Here is a 14,970-nt window from a genome sequence, read left to right as displayed (position 1 = left end):
AGGCAGGTGGATGCTCTGGTTAGGATTCCAGAGGAGGAACAGTCCTAGATAAACGCCTGTGTACAGTTTGTCTTCTACATTCTTTCATCCCCCCTCCAATGCCCTCTTTTCACTCACTGCCCGCCACAGCCTAACGACTTCGGGGCTCCCAAAGACACTCATATAAATGCTCCACCTGGGAATGCCTCCACCGCCAACCCCGACCTTAGAAGACTCCTAAAGAAGCTGTTTAATCAATAGCCCCAGTTCCACAGAGGAATGATCCTCACCAGGTATTAGAAGCGAGTACAGAGTTCCGTTACAGTAATTCATACTAAGTTGCAAATCACCAAGCTTCAACCTCTTAAAGGAGAGACTCAAAAGAAAATCAGAATTTAGGATAGTGTGACAAAGAAAAGATGTCTACGAGTGAGGGAAACATTCTGGAGCGAGGGTCCTTTCAATAGGTGTCCACATATAAAGCCACGGGCCCTTTCGCATGCAAAGATGGCTGCTCTGGGAGGGAAAACGCAAAAGGAGTATCATTTCAATGTGGGCACGTCTTCCCTTCCTTGGTGGTCCCATCAAAATTGCCTCTAAGTGAATGAATCAGTAGCTGCTTTTTTGTTGCTCTGAGATAAACTCAGCCCCTGACCAACCAAAACCTGCCTCGCAGTCATGTGATAATTAGAGGTGGGCCTCGGCGTGGAGGATATCCCGCCCCCCCAACCCCCCACAGGATGAACCCCTACTGTTTCTGCAGTTCTCACCTCAAATATCTTGTTGTTGTGCCTCTGCACCTGGATTGGCTGGGAATATGTGAGGTTCAGCAGCCCCATGTCGCCCAGGAGTTCTATCTTCTGAGGCAGTGGTCCTTGAAAGGTCAACTTTGCCCCATAAGCCACGGCACGGGCCCCCAGGTGCAGCCTGTAGGCCACCGTCTGCTTATCCCGAGGGTGTGTGCTACAGGATAAAGAAGAGGTAGAGAACTGTGGGTTTGGGCTCAACAATAATCACGTTTTTTAAAAAAGGAAATCTTATACAAAGCACCCCTTAAGAAGGTGAGAATAAAGTTGACTGAATCTAATAGCCAGTGATCTGTGGCGAGTCAGCCTAAGAGAAACGGTGAGTTGTAACCACAGATGGGACTCTGGGCCTTCTACGGGTCGGAAACCTTGAAATAACCGAGGACTCGGAAGGAAAGAATAAAGGGAGAGAAGGAGGGAGGGCAGGTATTGGAACTAACCTAGGAGAGCTCTCGTAAGACTGCTGCAACCACTGAAAGTCCTGTGTTTCATCTGAATCAGCTGTTCATTACTTGGTCTCCTCTAGGTTTATTTGTTCATTCAATAAACATTCATTCATTCAAAACTAAATAAATATCCCTAGTGGTCCAGTGGTTAAGACTGCACTCCCAATGCAGGGGGCCCGGGTTTGATCCCTGGTCAGGGAACTAAGATCCCACATACTGCAGCTAAGCCCGCATGCTGCAACTACGGAGCCCACGCGTGCTCTAGAGCCCATGCGCCACAACTAGAGAAGCCCGCGCGCCGCAACAAAGACCCAGCGCAGCTGAAATAAATAAATAAATAAATAAATAAATAAAATTAAGAAAGAAAGAAATGTTCATTCAGGCTCCTACTATAATCCAGACACTCTGTGTTGGGCTCCGTTTCACAATGAAATCCCCTGGTATCCTACAGCTAGCGGGTGGTAATCATAGGGGCTGTTAACATCGGGGTAGTCATCCAGATAGTCCCCCTCTGAGTCCACGGTAGAATTCCATTTCCTGCTCTCGCCGAAGACAGGCATGGCCATGGGATTTGCTTTGGCCAGTGCAATGTGAGCAGAAGTGACTTACGTTGCTTTGGGTTGGGAAGCATTTAATTGCCAACGTGAAACCGTAGGTGCATGTGGAAGCACAGATCACCCTGGAGCCTCTGTCGCTCTGGATCTGTGAATGACGATGAGAGCAAAGCCTCTCTGTTGACCTTATTTGGACATGGAGTGTGAACACGAAATAAGGTTCCGTGGCATCAAGGCACTGGGATGGTGAGGGTTTTTGGTTACTGCAGCACATCCCATGTGAATGACTGATAAATCATGCTTCTAATGTCCAATCCTCAGGCCCCCTCACAAGTGAACATCAGAGTGAAGGCCACAGACAAAGAACATATATTATTGTTCAAACAAAGCCCAAGAAGCACCCACCTGCCAAAAGGCGAATTCCTATCACAGAGATCCACAGCTACAGCCATGAAAGTGTTGGGCATCCTTAGGTTAGGGACATAGCCAAAGTCTGCCGTTTGATGCCAACGGATCTCGGGAAGCCCATCATTTGGGGTTGCACCAGACAAATATGAAGATAACTAGAAAGTAGACATTGTGCATCAGCATTTTATTTCACCAGAAACCTGTACTGCAATAAAGCTGGAAAACATTAAACATTTTTAAAAAGAAAGCTACACTAGAGCCTTTCACAAGACCCTGCTTCTGCTTCACTGACCCCCGTGCTCATCCAACACGTACTTACGGAGCCTCTCACCCTTGTGGCTGAACCTCTCATCCCCCTCGCCGCAATGAAACTCTGCCACCCCTCTCAGCAAGAGGTGGAGTCTCTCTCTCCTCTCGCTGAACCTGTCTAAGCCTGTGATTTGCTCTGACAAACAGTGCAGCAGAGGTGATGGTGTGCAGCTTCTGAGGCTTTGCCTCAAGAGCCCTTGCCTCCAGATTTCATTTTCTTGGAACCCTGAGATGGCCATGTAACAGAAGTCCAGCTACCCTGCTGGAGAAATGTGGAGAGAGCAGCCTTGGAAACTGGAAGGTCATGAGGAGAGAGGTGTTAATATCCCAGCCGTTCCAGCTGAGGGGCCAATCATGTGAATTCTAGATCCTTCAGTTCAAACTGCAGCCACATGAGCAAGCCTGGCTGAAGTTACAGAGCAGAGATGAGCCACCCCAGCTGAGCCCTGCCTGCCTGGCCAACCCACGGAATCAGGAGCAAACACAGTGGCTGATGTGGTAAGCCCCGAACTTCTGAGGTAGCTTGTTACAAAGCAGTAGGTCCGTCACTGACAACTCTGTGTACAACACAGGGCAAAGCACTGTAGGGAAGCAGGGAGGAATCTGCCCTTGAGTGCGTGGCAGATTGCATCAAGGACCCCAGTTCTTCACACCTTCCAAGAGCCACACCCTCCTGCCATATGGCTCTGTGGTTTCTCCCACTAAGAGAAGGAGTACATTTCCCCACCACTTGATTCTTATTAAAATCTCTTATGCAAATTGGCTTTAACATATGAAATGATAAAAGGCGCTGAAGCTGCACAATGAAACGTCATGCAAACTAGAAAATGGCAAAAAAAAGATCCAGTAAGTGACCCTACTTCTTCCCACACAACAGCCAGAAGAAGAGTGAAAGTGGAGCCATGTTCACCAACCAGCGCCATGATGAGGATCATGGCAACAAAGTCTAGGGTGAGTTACTAACCGGAAGCGCTGCGGGAGAAATGCTACCAACAGCCACTCAAGCCTAGGAAGTTGTCTCAAAATGGCCGTTTGCTGAGAATTGCTGCAGTAATTCTCCACTATTTCATCGGCTGCACTACTACACACTGGCCTCATGGGGGCACCAGCAGACTCCACACGCGCATGAAATTCCTGTTTTTCCTGAGATAAAGCAGGGCACTTGCTCAGTCTCCTGCAGTGATTAGTAGAAATACTAATCACTGCTAAAGAAAGCATATAATAGCCAAAGAATATAAAACTGGGCACATTTGGAGGACTTCACAATAGCATCTGCAGTCTGCAGTGTGTTCCACTGTTCCTCCAAAACCCTTTTTAAAAAGCACACTCCTAAAAAAAAAAAAAAAAAAAAAAAAAAGCACACTCCTAGGGACTCCAGTGCCTCAACTCTGGCTCCTTTTTCTCTCTCCCCGGGCCTCCGCTCACCTCTCTACTCAGACACAGGTGTCTAGCCCTGCTCTCTCCACGGAGTTCGTGTCCTGCCTCTAACTGTGCTCTAGTTACTGCCACCACCGTTTCACACTCGGCCCTTCCATTAAGTCAATTCATCTTCCTTTACACAACAACTGTCCCTCCAGATTTTCTGACTTCTCTCATTAATAATAATAAACACTGACATTTTCTAGCTTGTGCCAGGCTTTACATGGACTAACTCATTTAATACTTAAAATAACAAAAAGGTTCAATATCTTGTTCGAAATCACATAGCTAAAGAAGCCAGAGCTGGGATTCGAATCCCCAGACCATGCTCTGAGCCATTATGTTGCCGAATTTACCATTTCCCTTTGAAGTTAAACATTTATATTTATATTTATATTCCCAGTTTTCCACAAACAACCAACATACTGTTGTTGATGATGATAAAGTTGACACCCAAGGCTAAGGGACTTCCACTAAACCACATGCACAAGTGCAAGGACCAGGTCTCTCTGCTTCATGGTATATTTCTAGTACCTCACACAGTTCGTGGCATGTAATAAGCATTTAAACATATTTTTGGCTTGAATCGGTTGAAGTCACATTCAAATCACCATGTGCACAGGCTGAGAGACAAAAAAATAGTTTCCACCAACAGTAATACAGAACTGGTGACAGGAGTTGCTATTTTGAAAATAATGAGCAGAATATTCTCATTCAAAGTCAAAACAAATGTTAGAAAGAAGAAAGAAAATGATTGTAAAGTAATTATAAGTGGAAAGAAGGTCTATAAAAATCTTTATCCAAAAAAAGGTACATGAAATGGGATGAGGTAGAGGAACAAGAGGATGGTGAGAGGAGAGCATCTGGGGGACACTCAGAGGCAGACGCCTGGAAGTAGGTGCGTCCAACTCAAACATTAAAGCCTATTTTGTGTTTATGCTGTGAGGTGGGCCTCGTTTTTTTGTTTGTTTGTTTTTGTTTTTGTTGTTTGGTTTTTGTTTTGCAGCACACGGGCCTCTCACTGTTGTGGCCTCTCCCGTTGTGGAGCACAGGCTCTGGACGCACAGGCTCAGCGGCCATGGCTCACGGGCCCAGCCGCTCCGCGGCATGTGGGATCTTCCCGGACCGGGGCATGAACCTGGGCCTCGATTTTATAACACCTTACTTGTTTAATTCCTATGTCCTAGACAAGTCAGAACTACTACCCTGCTAAGACGTCTAGGTCTCGGAGGGGTCACGTGAACAGGTGAGGCAAGGCAATTATGAACTTGGTTAAATATGTTTATTCCTTTTAGACAAGGCTGAGAGCAGAATCTTTCTGACGAGGTACCACTAACTGAAAGTATGGTTTCTCTTGATATACTTTTTCATTTGTGTGTCGGGACATATTTAATGAGTGCCGACCAATTAGGTCGTACTGGGGCTATAAATGTGATCCAGGAAAATGTGGTCATGTGCACAAAGTACATACAAGTAAAAAGGGGAAGTGAAGGGTACTAAGCAGTCACCCATATGGGGACAGACTCTGGGTAGTCGCAGAAGGCTTCCTAACTGATATCCAGGCTAACGGATGATAAAAGTTAGGAATGTGTGGGAAAAAAAGATTATTCCAGGCAGAGAGCATGCGCAGTGGGCTGGGAGTGAGTGAAAGAGCGCGGTTCATTCTCAGAGGTGGGAGGGATAACAGCAAGTTCGGGAAGGTGTGGGGAGGTGGACACTGTCACACATGGTTGCTAAGAGTATAAATACACAAATGGATACATTTCCACAGAAAAATTTAAGGACATGTTCAAAGCCTTAAAAAGTGTGCAATTTAACCTAGTAATTTCATTTCTGGGAATTTATCTTATGGAAATAATTAAGCATGTGTGCAAGGATTTAGCTACAAGGAAAATAAACATGCCACTGCTTATAAAGGCAAAACGTTTAAAGCAACCTAAGAGCCTGTCTGTGGAAGACTAGTTAAATTACAATACAACCATATTTCTGAACACCCTCCAATCGTTATAAATTGTGCTGAAGATTAAAATTTATCGGCATGAAAAATGTTCACAATATGACCTTAAGAGAAAAAGCGAGATATGATACAGTATTATGGTATGGATCCTATTTCAAAAATACATGAGCAGAAAAGGTCTGCTTATTTCTGGATTGTGGAATTATAAGTGTTTTTAGCTTCTTTTTTTTTTTTTGCCTTTCTCTTTAATATTTCTCTAATGAACATGTAATGCTTTTTAATAAGAAGAAATATTGGTTACTTATTAACTTTTTTTAAGATGTAATTGTCCCATCAGTAAACTGAGATGAATTAAGTTACATTCAGTTCTTGACCAGCAGGCAAGCTAGGAGGGCAAAAAAAGGAAGACGGACTCCAGGGAAGAGATCTCAACAGCACCTCCCCACACCGAAGCCCATGAACCCTCTTCCTCTCAGCACGTACCTGGACAAATCCAAATGGGAAGAAGCGCTCTGTCTGCCCCTGGGAGCCATCGTGGAAGGTTTGGCGCCAGTCTTCAATGAGTGCAGGGAACGTACAATTGTACAGGTCCCTGTTAAAGTTTACATTGGACTCCCCTAAAAACAGTCCAAATTGTGAGAAGAGTATGGGGTAGATGCAAAGGCAGCCACACACTGCTCCCCAACCTCCATGCATGCCCTTAGGTAGCGGGCCTTCCTGCGGTCTCCCTGGACTGGCCTTGTGCTTGCTCTGGCCAATGGGGCATCAGCAAACACGATGCAAGCAGAGGCTTGAAAAGCAATTCAGCTCTGTGGTTTGTTCTCTCCTGATACACTTGGAACCCTGACACTGCCATGTAAATGATAAATTAAGTCTGAACTAGCTTTGCTGAAGGATGAGAGGCCACGTGAGAACCAGGAGGCCCCGGCAGACAGACAGCCCCAGTCAACAGGCATGAGGGAGAGGCCAGGCTAGGTCATCCAGCCACCAGACAACCTGCCAGGTGGCCAAAGGCACGTAAGAGCTCCCGGCAGAAATCAGCCAAAGCAGCCCAGACAGAAAAACTACCCTGCTAACCCAGAGAATAGTGAGCTCGCTAACATTATTACTGTCGGAAGCCACTACGTTCTGGGGTGGTTTCTTGTGCAGCAACAGCTAACTGATACAATGGAAAACCAGCAAACTGAACACTCACCCTGGTACCATATCACCCCTTTCAGAGTCATATTACGGAGCGGATGGATCATGGCATTCCAGAGAACAGAGTATTCACTGGGACCAGTTTCAAGATCAGACGGCATGAACCTGAAATCAGTAAGACACACAAGTGTCAAGAGAGAGCCAATGACTGATCACATGACGATCCCTGAGCTGGGCATCTATCCAGCTTCACTCGGGGCAAGCTCCTGATGAAAGCAACACAGAGTTCAATTCAACCACTCTGTTTCCATGAAAACATGAGGACAGTCTCCAAATTTCACTCCAGGTTCTTCCCAGAATCACTGTCATCAGTCAGCTTTCTGTGAGTTCAGACGGGGCCACCCCGGTTTCCATCTAGTGATTAAGACCAGGGAGGAGGAGCGTTTTAATGAGTCTATTGCACAGGCAATAAGTTTATTTAACTAGTACTCAGTGGGTGGACACTGAGATTGCGTTAAGCTCTTTGCTTTTATAAGCAATGCCATGATTATCTTCCTTAGAGCTAAATCACTGCATATAGTCTTAATTATTTCCTTAAGATAAATTCCCAGAAATGAGATTGCCAGGTCAAAAGCGCACATTTTCTTAAGACTTTGAACATGTCCCTAAATTGTCTCTGTGCAATATTTGTATGAATTTACACTTGCAACAGCTGCATATGAGAATGGCCACTTCCCCTTGCTATTGGCCCTGCCATGTCCCCAGAGACCTGGGAAGCTTGGCTTCAGATTCCTCCAACTCTACCGAAGGCAAGTCTTTCTGTTCCAAAACTGGATAACTTCACTCCACAACAGGCAGACCTTTACCCAAGATATACCAAGAGCTCAAGTCCATGCTCTTCCCAGAACTGATGGGACAAGGTCTGTGAAAGCAGTTCACATATTGTTCATCTCTGTTTTAACATTAGTGTCAAGATGTTATTAACCAGCCTTTTCTCTCCCTTCCCCCACCCCCAAATATTCTTCCTGATCCAGCCCTTCCTGAGCGTGCTTTCACCATCAGTCTTCTAATACACTTCTCTGATTACATGGGTACTTGTTCTTCCAAACTGTTAGACTGTGTTTATTCTCACAGGCAACACAGCACAGTGGTTAAGAGCACAGACATTGACACCAGACTTTATCATTTACTAGTCGTGTCCACAAGCAAGTCACTAAACCTCTCTCAGACTTAGTACCTTTTTCCATCATATGTTAATAGTATCCACTTCAAGACAGTGTTGTATTAAGTGAATTAATATATATAAAGTGCTTACAACAGTATCCAGCATTTAGAAAGCTTCTATTAAGTATTAGCTATCACTATTATTAAGGAAAAGGGTCATAATTACTTCCTGACGTATTCTCAGATGATTGTGGTGCTGATGACAGTGAAAATAATACCTGAATAAGTTACATACATTTAATACATATTCGTACATTAAACACATTCTTGACTCCCCAAAGGAGACCATGATCTTTCTCTCTTACAAAATTTCCTGGCTGGCTTTCTCCCAGACCAGAGGACGCTTTCTCACCCTTGCCTTGGGACCCCACAGGCTTTCAGTGACCTTTCAGATGACCAGGCTTCAATGGGCGTCCCGGCCCACGAGGAGGAGATCAGCCCCACGGGATACCGCAGAGTGTCATGCAGGTAACGCCCAAAGAGCCAGCACACTGCTGACATGTACGTGAAATTGCCATGGCCCAAGTTTTCTGTTCGGAGAAACAGTTAAACAGTCACGGAAAAAGTAGATGGATAGGGACTGCAGCTCCTAGGTGAGTCTAGGTGAGAAGAATGGGTGTGGGTCAGGCCTTGCATTTCTTTCTGAGACTTTCCAAGAGTAGGATAAGATTGAGAGGCAGCTGTCTCACTAGCAGAAAGCCAAAGGCTCTCTGGCCAGGCAAGCAGGCATCCCCCTGCTTCCCCACCATGTGGGGGGGGAATCTAGGAAGATTAATACTCCTCTGCAATAGGTGAGGGGCAGAAAGGCTGCTGGCCCCCATTCCACCCTCACCTACGTGTTCCTCTTTCCCAGCATCCATCCCCACTTAGCTCTGTGGAAGGGAACAAGCAAGCATGGGGCAATGTCGAGAAGAAAGGTATATTTTTTCTGGGTAGTTTTATACCCAATTTTATAGCTATGGTAATGAAAACAAGAACAAACAAGTGATAGGGAGTTTGGCCAAAAGGGAAAGTAACAGAAACCAAAACCAGTGTATGTTCAGCATCGGGACTTCCCCGGTGGTCCAGTGGTAAAGAATCCGCCTTCCAATGCAGGGGACGGAGGTTTGATCCCTGGTCAGGGAAGTAAGATCCCACATGCAGTGGGGCAACTAAGCCCACGTGCCACAACTACTGAGCTCGTGTACCTCAACTAGAGAGGCTGTGTGCCGCAAACTATGGAGCCCACGTGCCCTGGAGCCCGCGCGCCACAACTAGAGAGAGAAAACCCACACGCCACAACTAGAGAGAAGCCCGCATGCCACAATGAAAGATCCCGCATGCCACAACTAAGACCCAACAAATAAATAAATCTTTTAAAAATAAATAAATGTTCAGCATCATCTAGCTCATTCGTCCATACAGCCCTGTAACCAACACAGACCAGAAGAGGCAATTTCCATGTTAGAAGAAGGCTGGTGAAGAGGGCAACGTGAACACACGCAGCTGATGGGATCAATCCAATCCAACAGCTGTTAAAGAACCACTATGTGTAAACCACTGGCCTGGCACGTGAAAGATCGAAACTCAATACAGTTCGGCTCTCAAAATGCGGATAGCGTAATAGTAGGAATTGAAATCAGTTTCAAATCAGTTAAAATGGATTGAGCGCCCACCAGGTGCCAGGCGCTTCTAGATGATAGGGGTACTGTAATTAAAGGGACATGGAGAGACATGGAACCTCTCCTCAGAGGTCTTATATTCTACAGAATAAGACAAATATTCAGCTGAGTAAAACAGACGGCAAAATATGGTTTAGTGCTTTAAGAGGTATAAACAAGTGTTAAGGGGTTTTAACAGCAAGAGAAAGAATAAGAAATGAAAGGCAGATCATTAAATGCCAGGTGAGGGCGGACCTCCTTCCCTGTGCTCCGGGCATACTCTGTGCCCGGTGTTTCCCTCACCCCACTAAACCATTAGGACTTCTATATTCTCCATGTCTGGCACCCAGTGCAGAGTCAGTGAATGTTTGTTGGCTGGTGCTGGGTAGCTGTGGGCAGCTGGAATAAAGGTGACTCACTGATGGGCAGGTAGAGGGAAGAGGTAATTAAGTGGGAAGGGGAGGGAGGTTGGGCGGCCTTGAAAGACAGGAGTCCAGGAAGTAGAGCTAGCATTCTAGGCAGAAGAAACAGTATGTACAAAGGCACGTAAAACTGGACAGTTTTTAAAGTATTTGCCTAGAGCATAGATTACAAAAGGAGAATGGTATAAGATAAAACTGGAGGGGAGGCTAGAGGCACATCTTGGAGTAAAGGAAATGGAAAGCCACTTGAAAATGCGTGAGAATGAGAATGTGTGGTGGGCAGCACAGCCCCCAGAGGTCTCCGGAGTCCAATGCCTGGAACCTGTGAATGAACCTTATGTGGCTAAAGGGACATCGCAGGTGTTTTCAAGAGTAAGGACTAGAGAGGGGGCGACTGTCCTGAATTATCCAGATAGGGCCAAGCTAATTACAGGAGTCTTTAAAATCAGAGACCCTTCCCAGCTGCAGTCAGGGATATGAAGGCAGTAGAAGAGGCTGCAGAGACTGGAAATGTGAGAGGGGCTTGACCTACTAGGCTCTTCCCCACACACCTGCGTGGCCTCACCTCTGTCAGGTTATTACGGAAATGCTGCCTTTCTCAGCTGGGACCTCCGTGGCCACTCTAAGTGGGAAACCACTACCCCATCCCAGCCCCAGCAGTACTGCCCCCCTTCCCTGATGTATTTTATGTACTTATTTCTGTCTCAGCAAGCACTACCATCTAACCTATCCCTTGATGCTCAAAAATTTGAGTCTCTGAGTTCAGAGAGTGCAATGGAGCCGACAGCAAGGTATAATACCTTATCCAAATCTAATCGATCCCTGAGTTTTGGATGACATGCATTAAGAGTTCACGGACCAAAGGATTCACTAAAAAATTCACCCAAATCTATTCAGTTCCTGAGTTCTTAAAGGGAAAGTTCTGACAGTGTGATACGGAATAGTATCAATACTTTGTATATAATTTACAAATTGTATTATTCATTTTCTGTATTCCCTCACTAGACTGTGAGCTCCATCCAGGAGACCAGGCGTGCCTGCCTGCTTTATTCTCTGCTATACCCCCAGCACTTAGAATAGCGCCTAGCTCATAGTGGGCATCCGAATATTGGCTGAATGAATTAATACTTGAAAATGTAGGAGCAACTGAGGTTACCAAGGTAAAGCACATACAGGTGAAAGAGAAAACGGACCAGAAAGAGCACAAGGGACCACGTCTGGAGGAAGGGACTGAAGAAAGCAAAGAAACAGGCAGGGAGAGGACAGAGAGGGAGAACGAAGGAAAGGAAGTACCAAGCAAGCTCAGAGGAAGGCGCAGCTTCTAAAAACAGCAGTCAGCAGTGCCGATGCTACGGGGTGTCCAGAGTGCGTTGTAGAAGAACAGCAGTAGCCTTGGGGGAACCGGTTGTTGACCTGGACGCAGAAGCCAGACTATAAAGCGTTAAAGAGTGAGCACGTTGGAAGGCAATGAAACGAATGAAAAGGCGTTCTAAAAAGGTTTAACAGAGCAAAGGAGAGAGGTGAGGTACCAGGAGAAGGGTGTGCGTTACGCTTTGTTTCCCTTGGTTTTGTTAGAATAAAAGAAAAGCAGAGCTCTGAGGGCGGGGACTGTGTCTGCCCCAATCACAGCTGCACCCTCGGGGTCTAGATCAGAGCCTGACGCAGAGCAGCCTGAACTAAAGATTTCGTGCAGACTGGACAGTGGGGTAAAAGGACAGAGCCTGAGGGATAAGAGAAGGCCCTGGAGAAGGTCAGAGCCCGCATCAGAGGCAGGCCTGAAAGGAAAGAGTCAGCTGTGTTCAGACACAGAAACAAAGGAAGAAAGAGAAGAGGAGAAGAGGGCGTCAGGCGCTGAAGAGATGCTGGCGGAGCTCGTGCTGAGTGGCCTCAATGGGACTGACGAAGTTGGAGGAAGAGCCATCTCCTCAGAGCAAGGGGGCAAGATTCACTGTGGAGTCTTGGGAAGAAATGTATGAAACAGGTACCGTCAGGAATGGGGGAGGGGTCAGTAAGAATGAACAAAAGGATGAAATAGATCAGAACCAAATTCAGGATCACAGATTGCAAGCAGGGCACCAGCCCCTCACAGAAGAGATGGCACACGTTCCAGCAATCACTTACCCAAGGTGGGCTTGGACCATTGCAAATCAACCTTGGCAAGGTCCTCCAGCTCCTGCTGAGCCTGGGTGAGAGACACGGAGAGGATGTGGACAGACTGATAGGCAGCTGTGTTCGACAGCTCGCTTGTGGCATTAAATATCTGGAAAAGAAGCAGGAACGTCATTTCTTACACCAACCTAGTGGATGGTCAATGATGCTACTGCCTCCTGGTAAACACTGCCAACCCTCCGAGCTCCTTCTGAGCCTTTAGGATACCAAAACCAAATGAATAATCAAAACCAATGATGGGCTGGTCCGGATCGCCTTGATCCACAGAGACCACGATAAATCATGTCCCCAGAGAAGGTGGGAACACAATGAAATCTGAGATCTCAAGGACAAGTCTGTGTTAGATGAGAGGAGCTGTGGATGGGTTTAGGCTAAAGAAGACCCATATCCTGAAACGAAAATACTTCTATTCAGAAAAAGTATCTGTTAACATAAAGCCATGGCATTAACTTTTTTTTTTAATGGAGCCAGAAAGGCCGTGGGGAGGTAAGTTTATGTAATCCATAGCCCACGAGAGAGGTATATTCAAAAGAAACACACCTGAGAAACGATTTTTGAACTCCTGAAACATCCTGAAATCAGCCTCAAGATGCTTATCTTCTCATCTCAGTCCTGGAAAATCACCCAAGAATAGCACGGGAGGCCTGGCAGTGTGAAAGGTGGTGTACAGAGTGATTGCTGACAACAGTCCCGAGAAACCAGACAAAGAAAAGGGTCCGTCCAAAGACACAGCACTTTTTCCCAAAGCACTTTATGAAACCTCACCAGTTGCCAAGAGTGTGACAGGACTGGCTTAGGGTTCCTCTGGACACAAATGTGTGCTACACCAACTGGTTTCATTGTTGGTCCTATGAAGCATCATTCCTCTCTGGGCTTACATGTAAGTGCTATCTCCTTCAATCCTGATTTTTCAGTAGTTATGTTTCTCTTTATTTTAAAAAGAATGTGTCATAAATATATTGTTTTGCTTTTTAATTAGTGTTTGTTTTTCCTGGTCTTCTCTCCATCCCCCTGGACAGTCTGGTCTTCCCAAAACAAAGGCCTAACAGGAGCCTCCAGAAGGCCAGTTATCACTGGCCTCGGGGAACAAGAGCTCCAGCTGAGCCAGGACTGCCACAGCCAGAGGCACAGGAGGCTGGGCCGCTTTCCATTGGCTGCTGGCCACAGAGTGTGCAGCTGGCTGGCTTTCCCTCCCACCCGCCACAGAGAATACAGCTGGCCTGGCCGCTGCAGTGTAGGAGCAGCCAGAGTGCCTCCGCAGAGCACTTCATTGACATGCGCGGCCCCTTGAATCGCCTTTTGACTTGCCGCTGAGCCTGCTGTGGCCAATAAGATGGCCAGATGCAAAAGAAATGGCTCTTTTGGTCCCAGTGGGAGCCGCAGCCTGAAATGCTCCCTGGGTAATGGCAGCTCTAGGCTGTCAGGGTTACTGGTCTTCCACACATGGTCTCAGGAAAATTCCATAGGAAATCCAGACCTGCTTGTTCAGGATCCTCCCTGGCAAGTTTCATGTAAAATAAACATTAAAGACTAAGAAGAGACTAATGCACTCACAGTATATTTTGGCAGGGAAGTTATTTTTCAGCAGCAAGTACCTGTAAAAAGTCGCCTCCCTTGAAATTCAGTTCTGCACCAAGCAGTAAGGATCGTATGTTGCTTCCATGGAAACAGGGGATGAAACTGCTTCTCTCCACCCACACCAGCTTCTGCACCGACTGGGAACTCCAGTGCCTCCTCGCAATGAGACGCTAGTTTCGGGGGGCAGCGCAGGGAACATGCCTCTTTTCTTTTCGACCCGCTGCTAACACTGTAGAGTACTGCAAGGCCAACAGAATTGGGGGGAGCAGGGCGGGGGGGTCGGCATCCTCCTCTATTGTTACCAGCACACAGAACTGGATCCAAAGCATTGGCTGGAAAACTTCCACTTTCAAACTCACATTTGTGTATTATTTCAAGCCAAAGCTCGAAAGCCACAGAAAGTGTTAGCAAAAATGGGGGTGGGGGGAAATTCTTGCTGCATCTGATGACAATTACTTCTGAAATTGGTACCCTGTCCCAATATCACCGAGCCTTTTTGATGGAAGGATTTCCTTGGGGATATTGGCAGCAAACTTAGGAATAAAGAGATTTCAGGAAGATTTTCATTTAAATGACACTTGGTTTCCCTGCTGATGAGAGGGGAAGCCTTACTCCATCTGCTGAGATCAAATTTCATCTCATCAAACACCTCAGTGTAATTATTTTTCTACCAAGTATTGAAATGAGGATGTAAATGAATACCAAGGTATTTGAAGTCATTAAGGCTGCAGCGACTGGGAGAGCCCTACCACCTCTCTGGGGACCCGCAGTTCACCATCAAAGCAGCTGCTCACTGGTGTTCATTTTGTAACCTTTATACTACATTCTTGAATTAATGAAGAAACGTCAAGAATCTATTTCCTCAGAGAATCTTGGCATGAGGTCTGCACAGGGGAGCAAGGCATGTGTGTGAATGTGT

The 14,970-nt window shown here is 46.3% G+C and overlaps 1 protein-coding gene across 2 annotated transcripts in view; it reads right to left on the bottom strand.

The window, feature by feature from the left end:
• SIAE (sialic acid acetylesterase) overlaps nt 1–14,970 on the bottom strand; it is a 35,362-nt gene that overhangs the window by 2,056 nt on the left and 18,336 nt on the right. For both annotated transcript variants that reach the window (XM_082659995.1, XM_082659996.1), the window contains 6 exons: nt 12,426–12,564; nt 8,595–8,772; nt 7,074–7,183; nt 6,362–6,495; nt 2,191–2,348; nt 750–942 (listed from right to left, as the gene is read on the bottom strand). In XM_082659995.1, the coding sequence (XP_082516121.1) occupies nt 750–942; nt 2,191–2,348; nt 6,362–6,495; nt 7,074–7,183; nt 8,595–8,772; nt 12,426–12,564 (912 nt within the window). The remainder of the gene's footprint in view (nt 1–749; nt 943–2,190; nt 2,349–6,361; nt 6,496–7,073; nt 7,184–8,594; nt 8,773–12,425; nt 12,565–14,970) is intronic.

This window comes from Grampus griseus, assembly GCF_964374135.1.
Source record: "Grampus griseus genome assembly, chromosome: 8".
Lineage (NCBI taxonomy): Eukaryota > Metazoa > Chordata > Mammalia > Artiodactyla > Delphinidae > Grampus > Grampus griseus.
This window is presented reverse-complemented; position numbering and strand designations above follow the sequence as displayed.